Source organism: Ascaphus truei, chromosome 3 (genome assembly GCF_040206685.1).
Source record: "Ascaphus truei isolate aAscTru1 chromosome 3, aAscTru1.hap1, whole genome shotgun sequence".
Classification (NCBI taxonomy): Eukaryota; Metazoa; Chordata; class Amphibia; order Anura; family Ascaphidae; genus Ascaphus; species Ascaphus truei.
Window position 1 is genome coordinate 62,681,992 of NC_134485.1, and position 24,780 is coordinate 62,706,771.

General features: G+C 43.8%; 1 protein-coding gene across 5 annotated transcripts in view; it reads right to left on the bottom strand.

The window, feature by feature from the left end:
- The window catches only part of CTPS2 (CTP synthase 2), a 199,076-nt gene extending 180,303 nt beyond the window's left edge, over positions 1–18,773 (bottom strand). For 3 of the 5 annotated variants that reach the window (XM_075594130.1, XM_075594129.1, XM_075594133.1), the window contains exons 1-5: positions 18,620–18,773; positions 13,396–13,458; positions 10,707–10,912; positions 7,638–7,808; positions 3,752–3,852 (exon numbers count right to left, since the gene is read on the bottom strand). In XM_075594130.1, the coding sequence (XP_075450245.1) occupies positions 3,752–3,852; positions 7,638–7,808; positions 10,707–10,912; positions 13,396–13,439 (522 nt within the window). In that variant the 5' untranslated portion in view covers positions 13,440–13,458; positions 18,620–18,773. Of the gene's footprint in view, positions 1–3,751; positions 3,853–7,637; positions 7,809–10,706; positions 10,913–12,114; positions 12,188–13,395; positions 13,459–18,619 lie in introns of all 5 variants that reach the window. The other 2 variants (XM_075594131.1, XM_075594132.1) reach the window with 2 other exon arrangements.
- Positions 18,774–24,780: the final 6,007 nt, after the last annotated feature.

Here is a 24,780-nt window from a genome sequence, read left to right on the forward strand (position 1 = left end):
GAAGCCTTTATATCCGCACCTATTCTCCGTCATCCCAACATCGAACTTCCCTTCGTCCTGGAGGTCGACGCTTCTGATTGCGGCTGCTGGTGCCGTTCTTTCCCAGAGACCCACGCCCCAAGATAAGTTACATCCCTGTGCATATTTTTCCAAGAAATTCTCGTCTGCCGAGAGGAACTATGACGTGGGTAACAGGGAACTTCTGGCCGTGAAGATGGCTCTTCAAGAGTGGAGACACCTGCTAGAGGGGTCGAAAGAGCCGTTTACTATTCTCACGGACCACAAGAACCTTCTTTAGATAGAGAACGCTCTACGCCTTGGTCCACGACAGGCTCGTTGGGCTCTTTTTTTTTCTCGATTCGATTTTCACCTTTCCTATATCCCCGGGACCAAGAACGTAAAGGCAGATGCACTCTCCCGAATACATTCTTCTGAAGAGAGGCCAGAGGAATCTTTGGAGACTATCCTTCCACATGAGAGGATTCTCGCCACGTCTTCTTTCAAGAATCTTGACAAGATTTTGCACTCCCAGAGACGCATTCCCAAGGACTTGGTCGTTCCCGACAACAAACTCTTTGTACCATCCAAATTTGTTCCAGAAGTCATGTCTTGGGGTCACTCCTCTAAATCTACAGGTCATCCAGGTTTTAAGAAGACTACTTATCTCATTCGTTGGAATTTCTGGTGGCCAAGGATGTCTCAAGATATTCTGGAGTTTACCCGCGCATGCCCCACGTGCGCACAAAGCAAGACTCTCCGTCAAAAGCCTCCGGGTTTTCTGTTACCCCTTCCAGTTCCCAACCGCCCCTGGTCCCACATTTCTATGGACTTCATCGTGGAGTTGCCCAGGTCCAGAGGAATGAACACTATCTTGGTGGTCGTGGACAGGTTCTCGAAGATGTCCCATTTCATTCAACTTAAAGGATTACCCACCTCCCCCGTCCTTGCTGATATCTTTACGGAGCAGATTTTCCGGATTCATGGGATCCCTTCGTCCATTGTTTCTGACAGAGGTTCTCAGTTCGTATCCAAATTTTGGAGAGCTTTCACGAAGAGATTGGGCATCTCTTCTTCTTTCTCTTCCGCCTATCATCCTCAGTCCAATGGACAAACGGAGAGAATCAATCAATCCCTGGAGAAGTACCTGAGATGTTTTATATCCGATTTCCAGGATGATTGGGCTCAACTCCTCTCTTGGGCAGAGTATGCCGTCAATTCTGCAAAAAACGAGTCCACCCGGGAGTCGCCCTTCTTTATAAATTATGGGTTCCACCCTCCCTGTCTTCCCATCCCCAACATTCCTTCTGGAGTACCAGCCGTAAATGAACGCATTTCTTCCCTCCAAACCGCATGGTCCAGGATTCAGTCTACCCTTCTCAACTCCTCCCGCAGATCGAAACTACAGGCCGATCGTCGTCGTCTACGACCTATCTCCACTCTCCACTTCCTGACTTCGGCAAGGCATCATTCACTCTATCTCTACAACCGGTACCGGCAAGTATTGTCTACCTTACTACACCTGGCCTGGCAACGCTTCATACCACACTCCGGACACGCTCCCTTTGCTGCGGGTGCGTGTATTACCATTTCCCCCTTCAGCTCAGGGGACGGGTCTGGTCTGCGGGCAGCACCGGCGTAACAAAGGGGTGGCTCTGTGTGAGTTTCTAGTTAGTTAGGAGGAGATTAAAGAAAACAAGAAGAGAAGGAAAACAGACCTGTAGCAATTCCAATAGACATCATTTCAAGTACTTATGATCATAATTCTTGTGCACTTGTAAATCTGTATACAGGTATATCTGCATTTTATATCAATGTATGGTTAGATAGAATGAATTGTATTGTTTTGTTAGGCCTGTAAGAAATACAAACCTTATAAGGAAGTATAATTAGTATGACAGTGTATTATTATTATATTTTGTTTGCTGTTCTAATAAATTTATTGTTATTTCATTGAACCCATCTCTATCATGTCTCAAATCCTCATAAACCAGGATATTCATGTATAAATGTGTATCCTATTATAATACATATTTACACATTTATTTCCTTAAGTAATAGTTTTGCTAGTATTATTTTATTAATTCTTATAAGCCAGTGATAGTTTTATAGATGGATAAGTTATAAATGCATCTGTATTTCTATTTCTGGATAAGGCTAAAAACATATAGTTGCTAGTTAATTCTTATAAGCCAGAGATAATATATATGTTAAAAATGCATCTATATTCCTATTTCGGATAAGGCTAAACATATGGTTTTGTTAGTTAATTCTTATAAGCTAGAGATATTTATATAGATGGATACGTTATTGATGCATCTATATTTCTATTTCTGGATCAGGCTAAACATTATCGGTAACAATACAAAGATCAAAATAAATCTAATAGAACTAGCAGTTAAAAACTTGTTTACCTTGGCCAGTAAGTATCAATGTGTGGGAACCTTTTGAATTAAATCAGTAGAAGAATGAAGATGTGATGGGGCGCATATGTTAGAAAACAGACCATTTGTAAAGGGAACCTTTCACTGTGCCGTAGGAGAAAAGTGTTTGGCTTGTGTATTCTGTCCGTGCTACCATATCGATGTGAAACTGGGACTCTCAATGCAGAGATAATTTAGAAGCGTCACACAACTCAATGAAGTAGGTACAGGTGTATTCTGGGTATTACCCGAAGAGACGGACAAAGGAATCAATGCGTTCGGAATCAAACAATAGTCTACGACAGGGGTGCTCCACTCCAGTCCTCAAGTCCCCCACCCCCCAGGGTTGTTTTCAGTATATCCCAGCTTCAGCATAGGTGGCTTAATCAGAGGCTCAGTCAAAGACTGAGCCTACTCTGCTGAAGCAGAGACTGATTTAGCCACCTGTGCTGAAGCAGGGATTCCCTGAACACCTGACCTGTTCGGGGGGGCTTGAGGACTAGAGTTGAGCACCCCTGGTCTACAACACAAAAATAAGGGTGAATAAATTAAAATAGCTGTTGGTGTGACGGTGCTCGTCTCCGATAAGGAAGCGGACCCGCAGGGCTGAGGTAGGGATGCAAATTAACCGACCAGAGCCCAGAGACAGAGTCCTGTTAGAGTATCCATAGTTAGTAAGCAGGCAAAGTTTCAGGGTAGGCGGCAGTGCTGCAAAGTCCAGGCAACAGGCAAAGGGTGAGAGCAGGCGGCAGGAAGCGAGGTCGGGGTCACGGTTCGGGGTCAACTACAGAAATACCAAATGAACAGGGAAGCCACAGGGATAGGCTCATGAACAAGGAAGGCACAGCAACAGGCTAGTCTCGGGAACAGGGAAGTCACACATTGTCTCTTGCCGAATTTGTCATCCCAACACCAATCAATATGGTTCGGGAGAAAAGAGGCAAGAGAGGAACCCACTTCCCACATCAGGAGAGGCCCCTTTTCCCCTGCATGAGGAGAGGGAATTCATTTATAAAGATACCAATTGAGGATTTCACTCATGCATGGCCGTGTGTGATTGATTTATCCAGCCTTTGGGCTCTATATGATTCCCATCCACCATTTGTGTGTATGGACATATGTGCATCTAAACAATCATCTTTGTTTATGTTTATTTTCTATTTTCTTGCACTCCCCCATTGAACCTCTACTAAGGATGATCATGTGTCACTGTGCAAAGTTTACTTGACAAGAAAAGTCTAATGTTATAACACACAACAGTGCAACTTCTACTTGCAGTGATTGGGTGATACGGACAAGTTTATGTACAGTAGCTAGTGCTTTAGACTTGCCTCAATGACACATATCTGTGGTTCTTTTCGGTCGCTGTCCACAGGAACCTTTGCCTGATTCATTACCCATTCTTGAATGGCATCTGTAATGTGTGGGACCACTGAAATACAAAATAGATCACCTTTTATTATTTGACAGAATTCAGAGTCTCTCTGACTGGAAGGTATAGGAAAACAAAACACATGAAATAATGAACTTGCCAATGTCTCTGCCTACTTAATGGTAATTCAAACCTTACTACTACATAAACCTGTTAGTTGTGATTCTGGGTCAAGTCTCTCCACACAAAGTGGCAAATCCACAAAGCCAATTTGGCCTTTTTGACCTATTTGTCCTAACGTTAACCTAAATTATAGGCTAAAGCAGTAAAATTCAGGGCATTATTGAAAACCCTGCTCTCTGATTGGTTAAAATTTCGGGCATTATCCAATCAGTAATGCCCGGAATTTTAGCAGCTTGCAAAGTGCAGTTTTCAATGTGTTTATTTCTAGCCAATCAGCTTTCAGAACAGCTGAGACAGGGCAGGGGATTGGTTAGAATGAAGTAACAGCTCTGAGACAGGGCAGGGGATTGGTTAGGAAGTATCAGCCACGGGTTGACTCCTCCCCCTCCCGAGCTGACTGAGATTTTCTGAGCAGATTCAGTTGAATTGGGGGGGGGGGGGGAGTCTGCAAAAAAGTAAGTGGCTATCTGCAGTTTCTTTGTGGTTGCAGTTTGTGTGTGAGTGTGTCAATAGCAGTGTGTCTGTGTGCTGTGCTGTTGTGTTGTATATCTGTGTAGAGGTGCTGTGTGTGTATAGAGCTCCAGTGTGTGTGGAAATGTCAGTAGCAGTGTTTATGGGTGTAGCATGTGTGTGAAGCAGCAGTTTGTGTGTGTGTGTAGAGGTGCTGTGTTGTGTGTAGAGTTGCTGTGTTGTGTGTGTAGAGGTGCTGTGTTGTGTGTGTAGAGGTGCCTTGTTGTGTGTGTAGAGGTGCTGGGTTGTGAGTGTAGAGGAGGTGCTGTGTTGTGTGTGTGTGTGTGTGTGTGTGTGTGTGGTGTGCTTGTGTGTGTAGAGCTGCTGTGTGTGTAGAGGTGCTGTGTTGTATGTGGTGTGTGTGTGTGTGTGTGTGTGTGTGTGTGTGTGTGTGTGTGTGTGTGTGTGTGTGTGTGTGTGTGTGTCAGCAGTTTGTGTGTGTTGAGCTTGTGTGTGTGTGTATGTGTGTACACAGAGGGGGCGGCAGTGTGTGGATATAGATATCTGCAGTGTAAGCGTATATACAGTAGAGGTGGTTTCATGTATTTATCATTTTATTTTAATAAAAAAATCTATTTAACTATACAAAAGTGTCTTATTTATGAAATAAGCCTACATTTAGCCTATAATAGTAATAATCCCCTCAGAACAGGGCATTATTGGCCAGTAATGCCCTGTTCTTCGGGGATTATTACTTAATTAACGTTTGGTTAATTATATGACAAGTCCTATGCAAATACCATAACGTTAACCCAATTTTACTCCTTAAATAACGTATGGTTATATTTTTCTGGGCGTTAGTACTAATGATAGCGAAATGATAATGATAGCAAAAGGGGTGCTCTCCCTAACATTGCATAGCCACTAAAGGCCGTTCAGTTTAACGCAGGGACTTAACTTTACGTTACTGGAAGGAGAGGGACCTATTTTAGTAGAGTCCTAAGAGATATATATATATATATATATATATATATATATATATATATATTATATATCCCCTCAAACCTCCCTCCAAATAACATATGGCGAATCACCAGTGCTGAAAAATTAGCACAACTTAGATATTTGGAAGATATGCAAAGTACATATATGGGGGTAGGGGATATGCAAAGTATATTTAAATAACTCACACCCTACACCTCCTAAAACATTTTAGGTGCAGGTGTGAGCATTAGAGCAGAGTATAGTTGAGACCTATACTGACAAGCATAAGGCCTTGCCCCCGCTGCATGCTGCAGCGTCCGCTGTGGCGGACGCTGCGCTCACCAGAGCCCTCCCCGCAACGGCGCCGGGCCCGCTGCGAGGGGGGGCCGCAGCGCTCGCGCGAGAGCTACTCCTGCTCTCAATAGAATTGAGAGCAGGAACTCGCATCGAGCGGCTAGGCACGCCCCCCGGCGGTTCAGCCAATGAGGGCGAACCTGCCGGGTGACGTCATGGCCGCGCCCCCGTCACTCCTCCGGCACGCCCCCCCCCCCGGTCTCTGCTCCTGCAGTGAGCTGCAGACCAGGGAATCGCCGGAACGCGCAGCCGAAAGCGCGGGCGCGCATTAGAGCGCCGTGACCGGGGCCTTAGCCTAAGGCCCCTTCTGATGGGAAGGGTACGAGTCTCAAACCCCACAACCTCTGCTATTCAGGGCAGTAGCTCTAGCATTGAACTATCTCAGATGCTGGATAGCTCCCCTGTCACAGCATACTTTAGAGCAGGGATTCTTAACTCCAGTCCTCAAGACTCTCCAACAGGTCCGGTGTTAAGGTTATCCCTGCTTCAGCACAGGTGGTGCATTCTTGGACTGATTGAGCCACCGGTGCTGAAGCTGGTATATCCTGCAAACCTGACTTGTTGGGGGGTTTTGAGGACTGGAGTTGAGAACCCTTCCTTTAGAGCTTTACAACTAACCTCTGTAACTAGCACACACGATGCTGGGCTCTTCTAAAACAGACAGGCTTAAAATATACTAAAAAGGGAGTCTTTGCAATCATGAAGCTATCCCATTCCATAAAAACCTGAACCATGTGCCAAGCATTGGATTTCAGGCCCTTCTGGAACGTCTTCATTTACAGAGGTCTGTTTAACTTTGGCAATTAGTGATTAGCGTAATGAGGCTGCCCTGATTGAGATGAAACATCTCTAGATGTCAGATGTGAGGAATGGCTGCAGGACAAATGAATACACGGGGAAGTAATCGTAGTGACGTCAATGGTGTTCACAGACCAAATGTTTTATTAGCCATCCAGCTATTAAACTTAAACAACTCCTACGGTATCATATTATTTACTCGGCAAAGAGACGCTTCAGTGCAAATAGAAGTCCCGTTGTTTTTCAATAATAATCTTCATTACTTATTGATTTGCCTAGTGTCCAGGGGTGGTATTCATTTTCAATACCGAGTTTGCTTTTGAAATATATACCTCACCAGCAACATTGAATTTTTTGGCCGTATCAATGGAAAGTTATATCTTGATATTTTAGCAACCTCATTGAAAAATCAACTACAACAAAAGACTGTCACACTTGGAAATTGAGTCTTTTAAATTAGAGTTAAAAAAAAAAAAAAAAACTAATCCTCCCGTGTGGCAGATTCCTGCTTTAACTGAGGCTGCTCCCAGCAACAGACCACACAGCAACAGGGATTCCTAGTAATGAAGGTGTTAATAATGAGTTAAAGACATCATCTTTGTTATATGAGGAGTGGTTCAGTGAGTAAGGACACTGACTCTGGCACTGAGTTTGAAGCAGGGGAAACTGGTTCAATTCCTGCTGTTAGCTCCTTGTGACCTTGGGCAAGTCACTTTATGTCCCTGTGCCTCAGGCACCAAAAACATAGATTGTAAGCTTTATGGGGCAGGGACCTGTGTCTTTAAAGCACTAGGTAAAACTATAAGCGCTATACAAAAACAAACAATTAATATATATATAAAGACATACTGTACTGTTTTACTAACCTTAAAACTGCTTTACTATCCCTAAACAAGTTGTACCCAAAAAAAAAAAAAAAACATCTCTGTTCATACAAGTGCTAACCACGAATAATATAGAGAGTATTTCAAGATCCTCAAAAGCAGTGGGGTTTACTACCTTGCATTGAACAAGCTAGTGTGTTGCTTGAACAGCAAACAGACAAACTACAAAACAGTGCTTGAAATGTCATTAACCTTGTACAGTTTTCCCCAGGTAATCTCCGCGACGTTCCTTATTGATCACGTGTTGATAAATCTTTCCCGTGGTGATGTTGTTGTCTTTGAAAAGGCTGATATCTAAGAATCTCTCATAATTTCCCAAATCCAAGTCCACTTCCCCACCGTCGTCCAGCACAAAAACCTCTCCTGCAATTTCGGAAAAGCAAACGAGACAACTTACAAATTGGTAGAGTGCCGTGCCTTATTAAATGCATTAATTTGATCATGGAAGTAAATCATTGTACGGAATAGTATGTGATACCTTCTCATTTAATGATGAAACCATGCTAAAAGTTGTTTTTTTTTTGTTTCAATGCAAATATTTTCAAGAAGAGGATCAAATGATATAATGATAATGATATAATGATAATAACGTAAACTAGGGAATTGTAGAGAAATATGGATGTGTTAAAGCTGCAGACCAAGCAATATCCTACATGTTTTTATTTATTTTTTTAATAAATCAGTTCTGTACTATGAGAAAATACTTGTAGTAACTGCCTGGTCACATGATCTTCCCCACAGAACTTTGCATCTTTGGTCCTCTTCTGCTGCACTGACAGACATTTACCCCCGAGCCGTATCTTCGTCGATCGATCACAGGAGAACGGATCGATCGGCAACTTAGCTAATTACAGGCATACCCCGCATTAACGTACGCAATGGGACCGGAGCATGTATGCAAAGCGAAAATGTACTTAAAGTGAAGCACTACCTTTTTCCCACTTATCGATGCATGTACTGTAGTAGTCCGGGAGACTATCTATCACACTAGTGACTTTGGAGGCGTTTGTTTCCTGGAGGGACCTTTCCTAGTGAACACCAAAGGTGAAGGACCCCTTTTCCGGTTCCGGTTCCACGGAGGAGACTCACGTGACAACGCCATTGATTGCGGACGCATGCTGGTGATCGAGCTGCTTGGCACATGAGAGCCTATCTCATACACGCTTATATTTGCTGTATCTTTGTGAGTGGGCATTTGTAAGATTTTATGTTCATTTAATACAATTTTATTGTGGTAATGCACTAGGTGTGCGCCTGTTTTTTCTCTTTCCTTTTTATATATATATATATATATATATATATATATATATATATATATATACTGTATCAATAGATTCATCGTGAATGTGTACAATGAAATTAAAATGTCTTCAGTCCATGATCTGCACAGAACAAACTTGTGCACATACAAGTAAAATGAATTCAGAGTTCTAAATATCTTTATTAATTATTATCATTATTATATGTACTGGACGGCCTTGCCCATCGTCAAGTAAATGCAACAGTAACAAAATAGAAAGGATACTACTGTATAGTCAAATATACTGTAGGCTTAAAGTAGCATAATCTTCTATTTAGTGCTGGCAGTAAAGAACAGATCAATCCTTAGCATCCCGATCCCATCCACCCCCTTCATCAGAAACCGTTTCTCTGCATTTAACAGTAAAAAATGTAACCCTTAATGTTTCATTCACAGATTTTCGATGTCACATCAGGTACTCTGTAGTGTCATGCTGGAAAAGTGATAGCACGCAAAGGGACAGATTTAGCATGCATTCTGATTCACCTGAATGAGAGTTAAGGCTGCTCGTACAGACTTGGGGTGGCAATATTTCTTTGAGTCACACAATTAACTAGCAGACTGAGGGGTTGGAAGGTACTGGGAAAATGTGCGACAAGTATTGTGGGTAAACCAGTGGGGTTACAAAACCAGGTGCTGCGATCCAGAACATTAGTATGAAAGCGTTCACACCTGTAAAGTACCAGGACCATGATAATCTATCCTGGCAATCCTTCCTGCACCCACATGTCCTGACCTTGCATAGATAATGAAGGAGTCACAGAGGCAGCACTGGTCTACTTCTAATTATCTTAAAACCCCGCCAACAAAGTACTGTTGGTGATATGAATTGAAGATGCTCACTGGCCCTGGTGTTTTAGTTTTGACTCTATATATTTCCGGTTTGGTTTTCGATTATGGGGAACATATAGATTATGGGGTGGATGAAAATATGAAATACTTAGACAGAGTGTTTAGGAGCCAGCATTTTGTTGGGAGAGGGAAGGCGTTCAAGCTACCACCTGCTCCTCTCCACCTGTCGGTCGCTCTGTGTCACTGTGAATATGTCAGTATCACTGACACACTCTCTCACATCACACACAGACACTCTCCTGCCCGCCACAGTGTGCATTGAGAGCAGCAGTGGGCAGAGTGCAGGAGGGCTTCCAACTAACTCTGCCCCCTCTCACTAGCTCCGCCCTCAGCACTCGCACGCCTCTGCTCCCCGATCCTCCCACTGAGTTGTGTGGCGGTGACTTGACCTGTCAATCACCACTGCTGCCGTGGGGGAAATGTTAGGCGAACAGTATTTTTCCATCACCACATATATGTTATTTTAAATAATTTTAGCAAAAATAGTAACAAATATTGTTTTTTAATAGCAAAAATATAATAATAATAATTCAAGTGTTTGATGACTGGTGCCGATTACATTTATTCATCTATTTTATTACTTCTTTAAAAAAAAAAATTCTTTATTAATTCACTTTTCTGCTCTCTCTGCCTTATTTATGCCCTCTCTGCTTTTTTTATTCTCTCTCTTTTTCTCTCTGTCTTCCCAAGTCTCTCACTTCCCATCCTCTCTGGCATTGCCTCCATTTTAATGTCAGGAGGACCGTCCCTTCCTCGCCACCACGCAGCATTAAACTTTCTACCCGAGGCACAACAAAAACTTATTTGTGCCTCATTTTCCACTCGTATTCAGAGAGAAAGAATCGAGCCAAACGCTTTCATCTCCCTATGAATCCTGTTATTTGGAATAAAATCTAAAATGACAAGGAGGTGCTACAAATCCTGTCCTCCCAGCCAGAAGTAAGAATCTAATATGACAGCCAGTGCCTGCTCCTTGTGACCGTGGCCAACTTATTTGACTACTGACACCAAACCGTGGATTGAAAGCTCTGTAGGTTTAATAAAAAATATTATTAATCAACATGGTAAACATACTTATGAAAATGGCATTCCTAGTTACACTACAGTACCATGCTCGTAAGGTGAAAAGGTTCCTGCGTCAATATTAATATATGGATCGATTTTAATTGCAGTCACTCGTAGTCCGCAGGACTTCAGGATGGTACCAATGCTACTTGCAATGATTCCTTTGCCAATGCCTGAGATGACTCCCCCAGTCACCAATATGTACTTCATTGGAGCTTTGTGTAAAATGCAGACGTTTTTCAATAGATTTCTGAAATATAAAGAAGGAAATAACATTTAGTATACTCATTTTTTAGGATGGGCAAACGTTCACAAAAAAAACAACCTGTATTTCACATAAATAAAGATACACACAGTGATCATGATCACAAGCATTTGATCCTTGTGTAGGGTGGAAGGCTAGGGAGAAATGTGAGTACAGTACTACCTAATGCAAAGGGTGGTGGATTTGTGCAAATTGAAGTGGTAAGGTCTACCAAAATAAGGGAATTAAAAAATGTTGGGGATAGCCATAAAACTATCTAAATACAAAAGAAAAATCAAATGGGTTTTCCAGCAGACTGGGTGGGCTAAGTAGTTCTTCTGTGCTGTCAAATTCTGTTTCTATTTTAGATTACTTTTGTAAAAGTGTATACATAGCATGACTCTCCTTAGCATTCTCACCAGGGCTGTTCTATAGAGTGTGCGGCCGTGCGCACGCGTGCCTGTGCGAACGATCGTGCACGTGCCACGCGCTTTTTGTGTTTATGCTGAGCTGTGAACTGTGAGAAGGTAGTGTGTGTGTGTGTGTGTGTGTGTGTGTGTGTGTGTGTGTGTGTGTGTGTGTGTGTGTGTGTGTGTGTGTGTGTGTGTGTGTGTGTGTGTGTGTGTGTGTGTGTGTGTGTGTGTGTGTGTGTGTGTGTGTGTGTGTGTAATTTATTATTTATTAAAAAAAAAACACTGGTAAAAATAAAATACTTATTAACATTGTACAGACACGTGCAGACACATACATACATATATACATACATACATACACATGCATACATACATACATACATATACATATACACATACACACATTTCAGCGCCGGTAGCGGCGCGAAATCTTTATTTCCCCGTCTTCCCCGCTGTCGGCCGGATGCACGCTCACTGCCGTGCGCGCGCACGGCCCTTGTGTAGAAGGGCTGACTAACCTCAGCCAATTATAAGTGCCGCGCGCGCGGCGTAGCGCACGCGGCCACTATATAACAGCCCTTAGAATAATATTGCAGTGCATCAAAAAGACATGTTCTCCAACACAAGTCTTTAGGTGTTCTGTATTTTTTTTATTGCTAAAGGTGTGGCATATTGTTTTCTCACAAATTAAACAAAAGAACATCTCAGCCAGAGGTATACAAATGAAGTATACATAAAAGCTTATGCTGAATCTGCACGTTTCCAGTGCCGATATGGCTACAACATGAAAAATACCTCCTCAATCACTCGGGGACCTGTAATGCACAACCAAAGACGGTCAAGGGTATGCGTTGGATCAAAGGGGCGTCTGTGGGTCAAAGGAGAACAGTAAGCACTGCATTTGGACACTAAAATAGTGACTGCTGCTGTTTTCACTGCAAAATGTCTAAATCACTAAATGCCACGTTTGGTCCTATTCAATCATCTTAATTCAACCATAAACTGAACATGCAAACCGGCTCTTTTACATATGCTCAAAAAAAGGAAACTGGGCCAAATGTGCGTTTGTTATTTACAGTACAGTGACTTTTGGGGTTTATAATCTGTTGTGCTGTACACAGCAACAATACAAATGCCTACGGCTGGTAATTTAGTGGTTAACTGGTCTGGAGATTAATTTCTCTGGCCCTGAAAATGTTAATCGCTCTAGTAATAACTTTATCTACAGCAGTAAACAGAAAAAGCACACATGTTATATAGTCTCCAATTTATAAACAATTCCATACATAAAAAGCAGCTAAGTGCACCATTATAATAATAGTTCTATTTCCAGCTGTGTAGGTAAACAGGCATAAAGTATATAGATTTACACCTTTTATTATACAACTCTATGCAGTGCTGTTATGAATTTCTCCCTTTTTTTAAGATTAGACTTCAAAAAAGCAATTAGCCTCCGAAATAAAAGCAGAATCAATGTTTTACACTGTATTAACCTCTAAATATTAATTAGCGGGGATAACCCATTCTCTGTCTTAGATCAGTGATGCTCAACTCTAGTCGAAGACTGAGCCTCTGATTGAGCCAACTGTGCTGAAGCAGGTATATCCTAAAAACCTGACATGTTGGGGGGGGGGGGGGAGGGGGGCTTGAGGACTGAGTTGAGCCCCCGTTTTAGGTTACTAGAAGACGTGACAAATCTATGCTGGCCACTGCTGCAGTGAAGGGATTCATTAGCTGCTTGCAAACACTAATTATCTGCTTTTTGTTCATTTATTTTTCTAAATAATGTACTGTACTAAGACCAATTACACAATTCCTATTTTTATTTCTCCGTTTTAACTAAAATTGCAGTGGATTTATATGACAAAACATCTAATAAAATTAAGTATACACGCAGATGCTGCAGAGATTTTTCTTGCCTGAAGTATTTGCAAAATCAGAAACAGAGCAAAAATAAAAAAAAACATGGTGGCATTCCTAAAACATGTGCAAAAAATATGCTTCTTTTACTCAGAGCACAGATCCAACATTTTAGTTCCCTCTGCCTGTGTCCAGAATATATATATATTCCCATACCTTTTTCCACATGCAATTTTTCTCAGCGCGCTCCTCCAAATCATTAGAAAGTCCAACTCCTTACTAAAAAAACAAGAGGTATTTTCAAATTTCCTGAAAATTAGGCACGATAACTCCTATTTTTAATACTGCTAATCCCATCTTCATCGTGATCCATCTTCTTAATGATAAATATTTTTGAATCCTTAAAAATGTATTGATTACATTACTGGTCAAAAGTTAGAAGCGCCCAAATTGAGTGTTTTTGTTATTCTTGTATTTTGTTTGAAACAGGTGACGGGTGACCCTGAGTCCCAGGGTGATCTCCCGTACCAAATATGCACCACCAAAAAATTGAAGAATCCAGCAAACTATTTAGGGTAAGAAGGGATAGGCTGGAATATTAGAGTATGGTTGTGGCTTCATGTTAGGGTAAGGGTTAGACTGGCATATTAGCGTAAAGTTAGGCTGGCTTATTAGGGTTAGGGTAAGGTTTAAAATGGCATATTAGGGGTAGCGTAACGGTTAAGATGGCATATTAGAGTTAGGCTGACATTAGAGTTAGTGTAAAGGTTAGACTAGCATTAGGGTTAGCGTAAGGGTTAGGATGGCATATTAGGGTAAGGATTAAGATGTCATATTAGGGTTAGGCTGGCATATTGGGTTTAGGATAATGGTTAGGCTGGCATATTAGGTTTAGGATAAGGGTTATGCTAGCATATTAGGGTTAGGATAAGGGTTATGCTAGCATATTAGGTTTAGGATAAGGGTTAGGCTTGCATATTAGGGTTAGGGTAAGGTTTAAGACGACATTTTAGGGTTAGTGTAAGGGTTAGGCTGGCATATTAGGGTTAGTTAGTGTAAAGGTTATAGAAAAAAAAACAGAAAAGGCGGTGCACTGCAAGAGCCGGAAATGAAGCTGGACTATAAGCCGTGAAAAAAAACTTTTATTGAAAAATGCAAAAAATTACGTTGTTTCAGCAGTCATTGCTGACGCGTTTCGTGCCGCTACTGTACGTTATCAAAGAGTGACTGCAGGTAGACAGGGGGATACTTTGTAGCGGCTTCTAGTGATTAAATCAATCAAATATAGGTGAAGGCAGGTGGAATGAACACCTGGTGATATGGCAAAATGCCAAAAATGTGTAAAGGAAGCCGTGTTCAATGGTAACTCCCAAGTCTACTAGAAACATACTAGCGTAGAAGTTAAAATACATTGTATTCTTGTCATTCTAAATCAGAGGGATACCCTATACCAGCGGTGCGCAAACTGGGGGCGTGTCCCCCAGGGGGGCGGGAGATTTTTCTGGGGGGGCGCGGGCGGTTGCCGAGGTCCTGCGCTCTTCCCCACGGGATTAAAATTAAATGCCGGGGGATCGCATGGGGCCTGTGCAACTCACTTACCGTGATTCTGAAGACTGATTTGACACGTCGCCATGGCAACGCGGCATCAAATTACGCTGTGATGCCATGTGACATCACGTCACATGACCGTCGCCATGACAACGCGCCATCAAATGATGCCGCGGGGTCACGTGACATGACGTCACGTGCCCCGAGTGTCATTTGATGCCAACACGAGAGGTGAGGGGGGCGCGAGCACGGAGGGGAGAAGGCAAGAGAGGCGCAATATTGTTCTTAATCTAGTCTTTTGTAATAAATTTATTGTGCCATGATCTTTTCTCTCCTATTTCCGTTGCAACTCTATATGTATTGGAGACCTAGCCTGTCTAGATTAACCTCCGACACTCCGGATAGGAAAAGAATTACAACACAAGCTATGCAAAATTGTAAGTGCATGAATTCAAATGTATGAACGTTAAGGGTTAATTAACCTGTATTGATACATTGCTATCCCCTCTAATTTTAATTTTGGACTAAAATGAATATACTTGAGACAACGCGCCAGAGAACATCTTTTCTTCTTTGTTCACATTTGGAGGGACGTGGAACTCTCTCCTGGACTCTGGCTGCTGAACCTAATTATATCTATTTTGACTCATTACCTTCCTCCGTTAGCACTATTAAGTTTTATCACTATATATTTGAAATTAACTCATTTATATTAGGTTAGTGTTAAGTGCTGCTTTTTTTTTTCTGTTGTTCTGCACATATCGTGACAGACCATCTCCCAAAGATCCAATGCTCACCACATTGGGCCGACCAGGAGGGTTGGCGAGAGATTTGTGGATCTTTGGGAGATGGTGGAACACTGGTATGATTGGATATGGACAGCTGAGGAACCCAAACTCTTTGGTATCCACAACATTTTTTCTAAAAGAAGCAACTCTTGAAGTTCTCCTAAGAATAGTGTTGTAGGATCTCTCGAGAGGTGAATAATAATGTGTGTCCCAACTGTCTATGGTCCTCTTTCTGATATTGTGAGGACGATTGTATAACTAAGGCCCCTCCCTTATCAACATTCTTAATTACTATAGCCGTATTGTTCTTTAAGGCTTCTAGCTGTTGTACCTCTGAATATGTTAAATTATTAGACTGAATGTGAGCAAGTTTTTCAAAAGTAGGAATGTAAGGACCACTGTTAGAGTGGTGATTGAAGATAGTTTTTTTCCTCAGCCCAGAGTCCTGATGACCAAAAAAAACTTGAGTGGATGCATACAGGGATTCTCCTTGCTCTTCCAATAAAGCCTCCAAATACGAAAGAGCACAAGATTCCTGGAATGTTCGTATATCTAGCTAGAGATCTGGGGAAGCAATGGAGTCTCCCATGGATAGTGTGGAATCTGAATGTGGAGCCTAGGAGATCGCTTTATCTTTGAATGAGAAAAAAATGTTGAGAGCTAGTTTCCTAGTAAATTTTTGCAGATCGATTACAGTCTCAAAGAGTTGAAAATTCTGCTGGAGGGCAAAATTGAGGTCTTTATTTAATAAGAATAGTTAGTCAGAAGATAACTCCACGTCTGAAATGTTAATGACATTATTATTATTTAAGAGTATTTCTTCCTCTTGTTTCTGACTCTTTGCTCCCCGCCTCTCCCTCCAATCATTTTCAGATTTGTCAAATAAAAGAGAGTCGGTACGGTTTTCAAAATCAGGTGTCAAAATCCCGTCTAGATATAACTCTAGAAAAGATTAGAGCATGTAGTCTCTCTTTTCTGTGCTCAAGAATGAGCATTAAAAAAATCATGACGATGTAACAGTTCACTCTTTGACAAAGGGCGGGTGAAGCCCGAAACTCGTTAGAGTTTCCTCTCACAGTTCCTGTGAGTGTGTGTTTTCTGATGACCCAATAAAGAGTATATATTTTTTTTACCTGATTACTTGATCGAGCCACCGTCATTTTTCCGGTTCGACAAGCAGTGCACCATTTGCACCTTCCTCCACGGATATCATCTCATAGATATAATTCTATGTCTTTTCTTCAATATAGATTTACTGGGCATCCTGGATGCCCAGGCTTTTTTGGTGCCTTGACATTTGGAAGGTATCATTAGATGTTTGTCTTGTGAGAAAGCTTGTTTCTACCAACAATAAACTTGGCCTCTCATAGTCTAAAAGGTCCCGTTCAAATTGTAACCGTTTTTTAGACATTATATTCTTATCCATTGTTTCAATGTTTTTTTTGTTGTGTTTTGTCATTATTTTTAAACTGTACCATGGATTCAAAGGCTTTAAGTTTAGTCTGCAGAGTTTTGATGTCAGTTTCCAAAGAAACCTTAACATGGATCTTGGACTGAATGATTAATTCCATAAATTTCATGGAACATTGGTCCAGTATTTTAATCCAGTCCTCCTCAAATTGTTTATTGGAGAAACCAAATGTGGGGATTTTTTTTTAACCGGTATACCTCTAGGGATCCATTTGGATTTTATATAATTCTCCAATGTTGTTATGTCCCACCATAATCTAATGTCCTGTATCAATAATTTCTCCAATTTGCCAAAATGGATGTTGAGATCTGACGATTCATCACAAATAATGTCATTATGGTCATCAAAAACAAATGCCGCACGTCTGCGTCGCTTACAATTATCTCCACATTCATATACAAACGTCTTGTGAATAGTGTCTTGGGAGGTGCTAGCGTTTTCAATATGGAAAATGATGAAGGTTTATTGTGTAGTCACCAACTTCCCCAGGTTTAATCCCCTTAAATATGAGAATCATGACGCATATCGTGCACAGCTGGTAACTGGGGTATTGCAACTTTACTGGCAATGACAGCTGACCTGTAACTCTCTGCGAGACCACTTACATAAAGAGAATATGACATTTAAAAAAAAAAAAAAAAAACTATCCTGTATTATCTCTCCCTTCTTTCTCGCTCGGATTTTTATCAGGGAGAAAGTAGAAAAAGTATAAGTCCTTTAATATCATGGACTCCCCATGATAACGTCTTGGAATATTTTCCTACAGCATTTTGCTTTTACAGACAGGCGCCCTTTCTGTCCCTCTGTCAACACTGTTACTCTCCTCAACCCCTAGTGGTTGTGAGTGTGTGAGCAACTTGAATTGCTACGACTCTAAGTACAGGACACACGTCCAGCCTCCAGCTCAGGGCGCAGCGTGGCTTTCAGCGCATTTGACATGAGCAAATTGCAGGCGGCTTTCTGGTTAGAAAGAGTGTGTCCATTTCCCGTGGCTTCCTTGCAGTGCACAGCTGTGTGCGCAGGCATGCTACGGGAGGGGAGCAGGCACCTCAGTGTGAGTGTTACCTGTGTGCGCAGGCATGCTGCGGGAGGGGAGCAGGCACCTCAGTGTGAGTGTTACCTGTGTGCGCAGGCATGCTGCGGGAGGGGAGCAGGCACCTCAGTGTGAGTGTTACCTGTGTGCGCAGGCATGCTGCGGGAGGGGAACAGGCACCTCAGTGTGAGTGTTACCTGTGTGCGCAGGCATGCTGCGGGAGGGGAGCAGGCACCTCAGTGTGAGTGTTACCTGTGTGCGCAGGCATGCTGCGGGAGGGGAGCCGGCAACTCAGTGTGAGTGTTTACCTGTGTGCGCAGGCATGCTGTGTGAGGGGAGCCGGCACCTCCTCAGTGTGAGTGTTTACCTGTGTGCGCAGGCATGCTGCGGGAGGGGAGCCGGCACCTCCTCAGTGTGAGTGTTTACCTGTGTGCGCAGGCATGCTGCGGGAGGGGAGCCGGCAACTCAGTGTGAGTGTTTACCTGTGTGCGCAGGCATGCTGTGTGAGGGGAGCCGGCACCTCCTCAGTGTGAGTGTTTACCTGTGTGCGCAGGCATGCTGCGGGAGGGGAGCCGGCACCTCCTCAGTGTGAGTGTTTACCTGTGCTGCAAGCCCCGGAGCGGTGATGAGTCATATAATCACTCCGGGTGCAGATCACTGGGGCCCAGGAGGCTGGATACACAGGCGACAAGTGACAGTCACCTCCAGACACCAGGAGGCGCACTGCAGAGATAAAACCTGTATACAGTACAGAGCATGCCTACTTTTTTTTTTTTTTTTTTCAAGAAATGCTTTATTGAAGTGTAACAGTGTCAACACAATATACTAAATGCAAAACAGAGCACAACTGGCACTAGGCAAAAGAGCATGAGACATAACATTACATCTGTTTTTGCACGTAATAAATATATTAAGTGGAATGGTAAATGAGACTGCCCCGCACCTCTGTAATGCCCTTCCCCTAAATACCCGACTAGCACCCTCTCTATCCACCTTTAAGACACACTTGCTTAAAGAAGCATATGAATAGCACTGTGGATAATACGGGACACATGATACATAAAGCTTGGCCCACTGCAGACGCACTTACCAGAACTCCCTCCTACTGTCTCTGTACGTTCTCCCTACCTACCAATTAGATTGTAAGCTCCTCGGAGCAGGGACTCATCTTAATGTATCTTTTATGTCTGAAGCACTTATTCCCATGCTCTGTTATTTATATTATTTGTTATTTATATGATTACCATGTTTATTGCTACTGTGAAGCGCTATGTACATTGATGGCGCTATATAAAAGACATACATTACAATATATAATAAATATAACCAATAATTATTTTCATGTGTAGTTAAAATTGGGAAATATATATCCCACCCCCGCCTGCCTCTCCGCAGGGTTTTTGCACAACATTATTACTGTATATCTATAGTGATAGCTCTTTCTATATACCTGCACATTTGAATTATTGATATTGTGTTACTGCAGTTTTGACCCAGTGAATGCTACATGAGTGTAGCGGTCATGTAAAATGGCTACAGTCATCTCTCCTGCTGACAGTAAGGCCTGGTAAGTTGTGGGCATGCCAGCAGTAATTATGGAGGTTTGCCCTCACACCCTGGTGGGGTGCCCTGTGTATGGATGGGAGTGGTCACATGCTCTGATTCCATGGTTAGTGATGTCAGAGGTGTGTCAGTTCCAGAGTGTACATAAGGCACAGCACTGTGTCTAAAAGTTAGTCCTGAGTTCTGCCAGAGTTCTGAGTAGTTCTGTGTCCTGCGTAGTTCTGAATAGTCTGTAAGAGTTATGTTATAGTAGCTGAACAGGAAGACTGTGTCCAGGGACCTGGCACAGGGTAAAGACATCCCGGCTGGGATAGGGAATCCCTATTAAAGGAGAATTACACCTTTCAAAGGGAAGCACTGAGGGACAATGAGTGGCTAGAGAAACTACTGCAAGGGGCAGTTAGCCCACCTCAACCAATAAAGATACTCTTAATCACAAACAATCTCGTGTACATGTGTGGAGTGAATGTACAGAGAGGAGCACCACAGAGGAGTTCCTCGCCAGGACCATCCCCAAGTGACCGAAGGGACCCTGATGAGGTGGAGGCGCTGCACTGGAACTAGGTAGGACTCAGCACACTACCTCAGCTGCCTGTCTGGACGGGTCCTCCCCACACACCATCATGCGGGAGACTCAGGAGTCCTGTTGCCAACAGGTGCACCACCAGACACTATCACACTGTAATGGGGACCGGTTAGACCACAGGGGCCAATGTGAGATTGGGTGGGTCAGGCCGGGTCACAAAACCCGTTACATGAGCTAACAGTTACTGACCTAAAAGTCACACTGTGGTGCTGAATAATGCAATAATAACAACTTTATTTCACGTGGCGCTTTTCTCCCAATGGGACTCAAAGCGCTTCACAATTACAGTATAGTGTGCGGTACGCAGCACATAGGAATGTTACGGGCACGGGTCCCTGCCCAGATGAGTTTATAATCTATGTTTTTTTGTGCCTAAGGCACAGGGAGTTAAAGTGATTTACCCAAGGTCACAAGGAGCTGACCTCGGGAATTGGGACATCTACCAAATTATCAAAAGGTTATAAAGTGATGCCTCCTTTTGTATTGTATTGTATGTCTTTATATAGCGCCATAAATATACATAGCGCTTCACAGTACTAATTTACAACTTACATGTTGTAATAATATAAATAACAAATAATATAAATAACAGGTCATGGGAATAAGTGCTTCAGACATAAGAGTAACATTAAGGAAGAGGAGTCCCTGCTCCGAGGAGTTTACAATCTAATTGGTAGGTAGGGAGAACATACAGAGACAGTAGGAGGGAGTTCTAGTAAGTGCGTCTGCAGGGGGCCAAGCTTTATGTATCATGTGTCCAGGATTATCCACAGTGCTATTCATATGCTTCTTTAAGCAAATGTGTCTTATGGTGGGTCATAAAGGTGGATAGAGAGGTGCTAGTCGGGTATTGAGGGGAAGGGCATTCCAGAGGTGCGGGGCAGTCAGTGAAAAAGGTTTAAGGCGGGAGAGGGCTTCAGATACAAAGGGGGTAGAGAGAAGACATCCTTGAGAAGAACGCAAGAGTCGGGATGGTGCATAGCGAGAAATTAGGGCTGAGATGTAAGGCGGGGCAGAAGAGTGTAAACCTTTAAAAGTGAGGAGGAGAATTGAGTGTGAGATGCGGATTTGATCGGAAGCCAGGAGAGGGATTTCAGGAGGGGAGACGCGGAGACAGATTTAGGAAAGAGTAGAGTGATTCTGGCAGCAGCGTTTAGGATAGATTGTAGGGGAGGCAGGGAGGCCGGACAGCAGGAGGTTTCAGTAATCAAGACGGGAGAGAATGAGGGCCTGAGTCAGAGTTTTAGCAGACGAGTAACAGAGGAAGGGGCGTATCTTTGTGATATTGCGGAGGAAAAAGCAACAAGTTTTAGAAACGTTTTGAATGTGAGAGGAGAATGTGAGAGAGGATTCAAGTGTGATCCCCAGGGAGCGTGCTTGGGCTAATGGGTGAATGATCATATTTCCAACAGTAATGTGGCAGGTGATAGTAGGGCCAGGTTTGGGAAGAAGTATAAGGAGCTCTGTTTTTGCCATGTTAAGTTTCAGTTGGCGGATGGCCATCCAGGATGATATTCTAGAGAGACATTCAGAAACTTTGGTCTGTATAGCAGGTGTAAGGTCAGGGGTTGAAAGGTAAATTTGTGTGTCGTCAGCATAGGGGTGATATTTAAACCCAAAAGATGTGATTAGGTCACCTAGAGAGAGTGTGTAAAGAGAAAAGAGAAGGGGTCCCAGGACAGAGCCCTGGGGTACACCCTGTCACGGTTGTGCTCGCAACAAACCAGGGTCAGATCGCGTGGCTGAGGTGGGGTTGTATAAGCACCGACCTTAGACCGCGCAGGCTGATCCGGATTGCGCAGTTCGTAGTCGTACATAGCAGGATTGGGACTGGAGAGAGCAGCGTAGTCAGTGGACGAGCCAGGGTCAGGATTGGAGACATCATGGTAAATGTAGTCCAAGCAGGGAGTCGGCAACAGGAGATCAAGCAGGTCTTCCTGCTTCAGCGAAATTGCTGCAGGTCGGGAACGGGGTTTGCGCGAGTGGCGTCCACGGCCCATGGCACCGGTCTCAGGAAGGAGAAGGCTGACCGGAGTGGGCACTCCGCCAGGCAGCACTGGTAAACCAATGCTTCAGTGCAGGAGTCCAGAACGAGCCTGTGCGGGGAGAGAGAGCTACAGACCTCGGGACAGGCCTCTGCTATGGGACGGGCAGCAGGTCTCAGGAAACAGGGAGCTTAAGTTACGCTGGAGATCCACCGCTTCAGCACAGGAACCAGGACACGGCCTCTGCAATGGAGAGAGAGCAGCAGGCCCCAGGGCTCAGAGACAGACCTCTGCTATGGTAAGGGCAGCAGGTCTCAGCAAACAGGGAGCTAAAGTTACGCTGGAAATCCACCGCTTCAGCACAGGAACCAGGACATGAACTAGGAACAAGGAACATGAACATGAAAACAGCAGCAAGGCGGCCAAGACAGGTGGCTGTGGCAAACACAGTGAAGATCCATGAAGGATTATGCTCGGCAGAGAAGGATTGTGGGGATGCAGTACTTAAAGGCCAGCGGGCCAATCCCCGGAGGAGGGTGTGAGGGCACTGCTCCAATGAGTGGTACAAGGCTAGGTTGCAGTGATAGCTTGCACAGCTGCAGTAGATACCAAGGGGAGTGTTCCAGGACTGCACAGGTCTGTAAGGCAAGGTAAACAGTAAACTGAGGTGTGGATTCCTTACACCCCCACAAAGAGATCGATAGAGATGGAGGTGTTAGCAAAAGAGACACTGAAAGTATGATGGGAGAGGTAAGAGGAGATCCAGGATAGAGCTTTGTTCCGAATACCAAGAGTATGGAGAATGTGGAGGAGAAGAGGGTGGTCCACGGTGTCAAATGCTGCAGAGAGGTCGAGTAATATGAGCAGAGTGTAATGACCTCTGTCTTTGGCAGCATGGAGGTTGTCAGTTATTTTAGAGAGGGCTGTTTCAGTAGAGTGAGCAGTGCGGAAGCCAGATTGTAGAGGGTCTAGAAGACAATAGGTGTTGAGAAGTGTAGCAATCGAGAGAATACAAGACATTCAAGGAGTTTGGAGGCAAAAGGCAGGAGGGAGACAGGTCGATAGTTAGAAGGACAGGTAGGGTCAAGCTTGCTGTTTTTGAGTAATGGTATAACGGTTGCATGCTTGAAGGAGGATGGAAAAGTACCAGAGTAGAGGGAAGAGTTAAAGATCTGTGTGAGCATAGGGATTATAGAAGGAGCAAGAGGTTTTAGGAGATGGGAAGGAATGGGATCAAGAGGGCAGGTGGTAGAGGGAGAAGAGATCAGCAGTGACACATCCTCCTCCGAGATAGCAGAAAAAGAGGCAAGAAAGGCAGGAGGAGAGTTAGGAAGCAGTGTGGGATGGGAGGAGGCAACAGATGGGATGTTCTGACGTATGGATTCTACCTTTTCCTTAAAAAAGTCAGCAAAGTCCTGAGGTGAGATGGAGGAAGAAGAGGAGGCAGCCGAGGGTGGTCTGAGTAGAGAGTCAAAGACAGAAAAGAGTCGGCGTGGGTTAGACTTGTGTGTGTTGATTAGTGATGAAAAGTAGGTTTGTTTAGCCTGAGAGAGGGCAGAGTTGAAACAGGACAGCATAAATTTGTAGTGAAGGAAGTCTGCGAGCGTATGAGATTTCCTCCAGAGGCGTTCAGAGGAGCGAGTGGAGGAACGCAGCATGCGTGTGTTGGAATTTAGCCAGGGTCTAAGGGTTAAAAGGGCGAGGACGGCAGAGAGAAAGGGGGGCATGTAGACCAAGAGAGGAGGATAAGGCAGAGTTGTAGTTACTGACCAGGTTATCAGGGTCTGAAGTAGAACTGAGAGAGGAGAGGGAGGAGCGTAAAGTGGAATCAAAAGTTGGTAGGTTAATAGAGCGCAGATTTCTGCAAAAACGAGGGCGAGATGGAGAGGGGAAGAAGCGAGATAGAGAAAATGAGATGAGGTGATGGTCAGAGAGAGGAAAAGGAGAAATTAAGAAATCGGTGAGAGAAAAGTTTTAAGTGAAAACTAGGTCTAGGTAGTGGCCATCTTTGTGGGTGCTAGCTTCAGTCCACTGTTGAAGGCCAAAAGAAGAGGTTAGAGAGAGAAAGCGGGTGGTCCAAAGAAGAGAAGGGTCATCAATGTGGCAGTTGAAGTCCCCAAGGAGGAGAACAGGGGAGTCTGAGGAGAGAAAGAAAGAGAGCCAGAATTCAAAGTGAGAAAGGCAGAGAGGGGATGAGTAGAGGTAGGTGGGCGATTGATGACCGCCACATGGACTGGGAGAGGCGAGAAGATCTGGACTGTGTGAACCTCAAAGGAGGAAAAAGCAAGAGAGGGGTGAATAGGAAGGGTTCGGTAACGGCAGAGAGAGGAGAACATGAGCCCCACACCTCCACCCCTGCCATCAGGGCGCGGAGTGTGGGAGAAGGAAAGGTCACCGTAGGAGAGGGCAGCTTCCAGAGCAGAGTCAGACTGAGTAAGCCAGGTCTCAGTTATAGCAAATAGAAGCAAGGAGTGAGAGAGAGAGAAGTCATGCACGGAGAGGAACTTGTTAGAGAGGGAGCGAGCATTCCAAAGGGCACAGGAGAAAGGGAGAGAGGAGGCAGGGTGGCAGGGGATGGGTATGAAGTTAGAGGGGTTAACACCAGAAGGAGTAGAAGTTGCATGTGG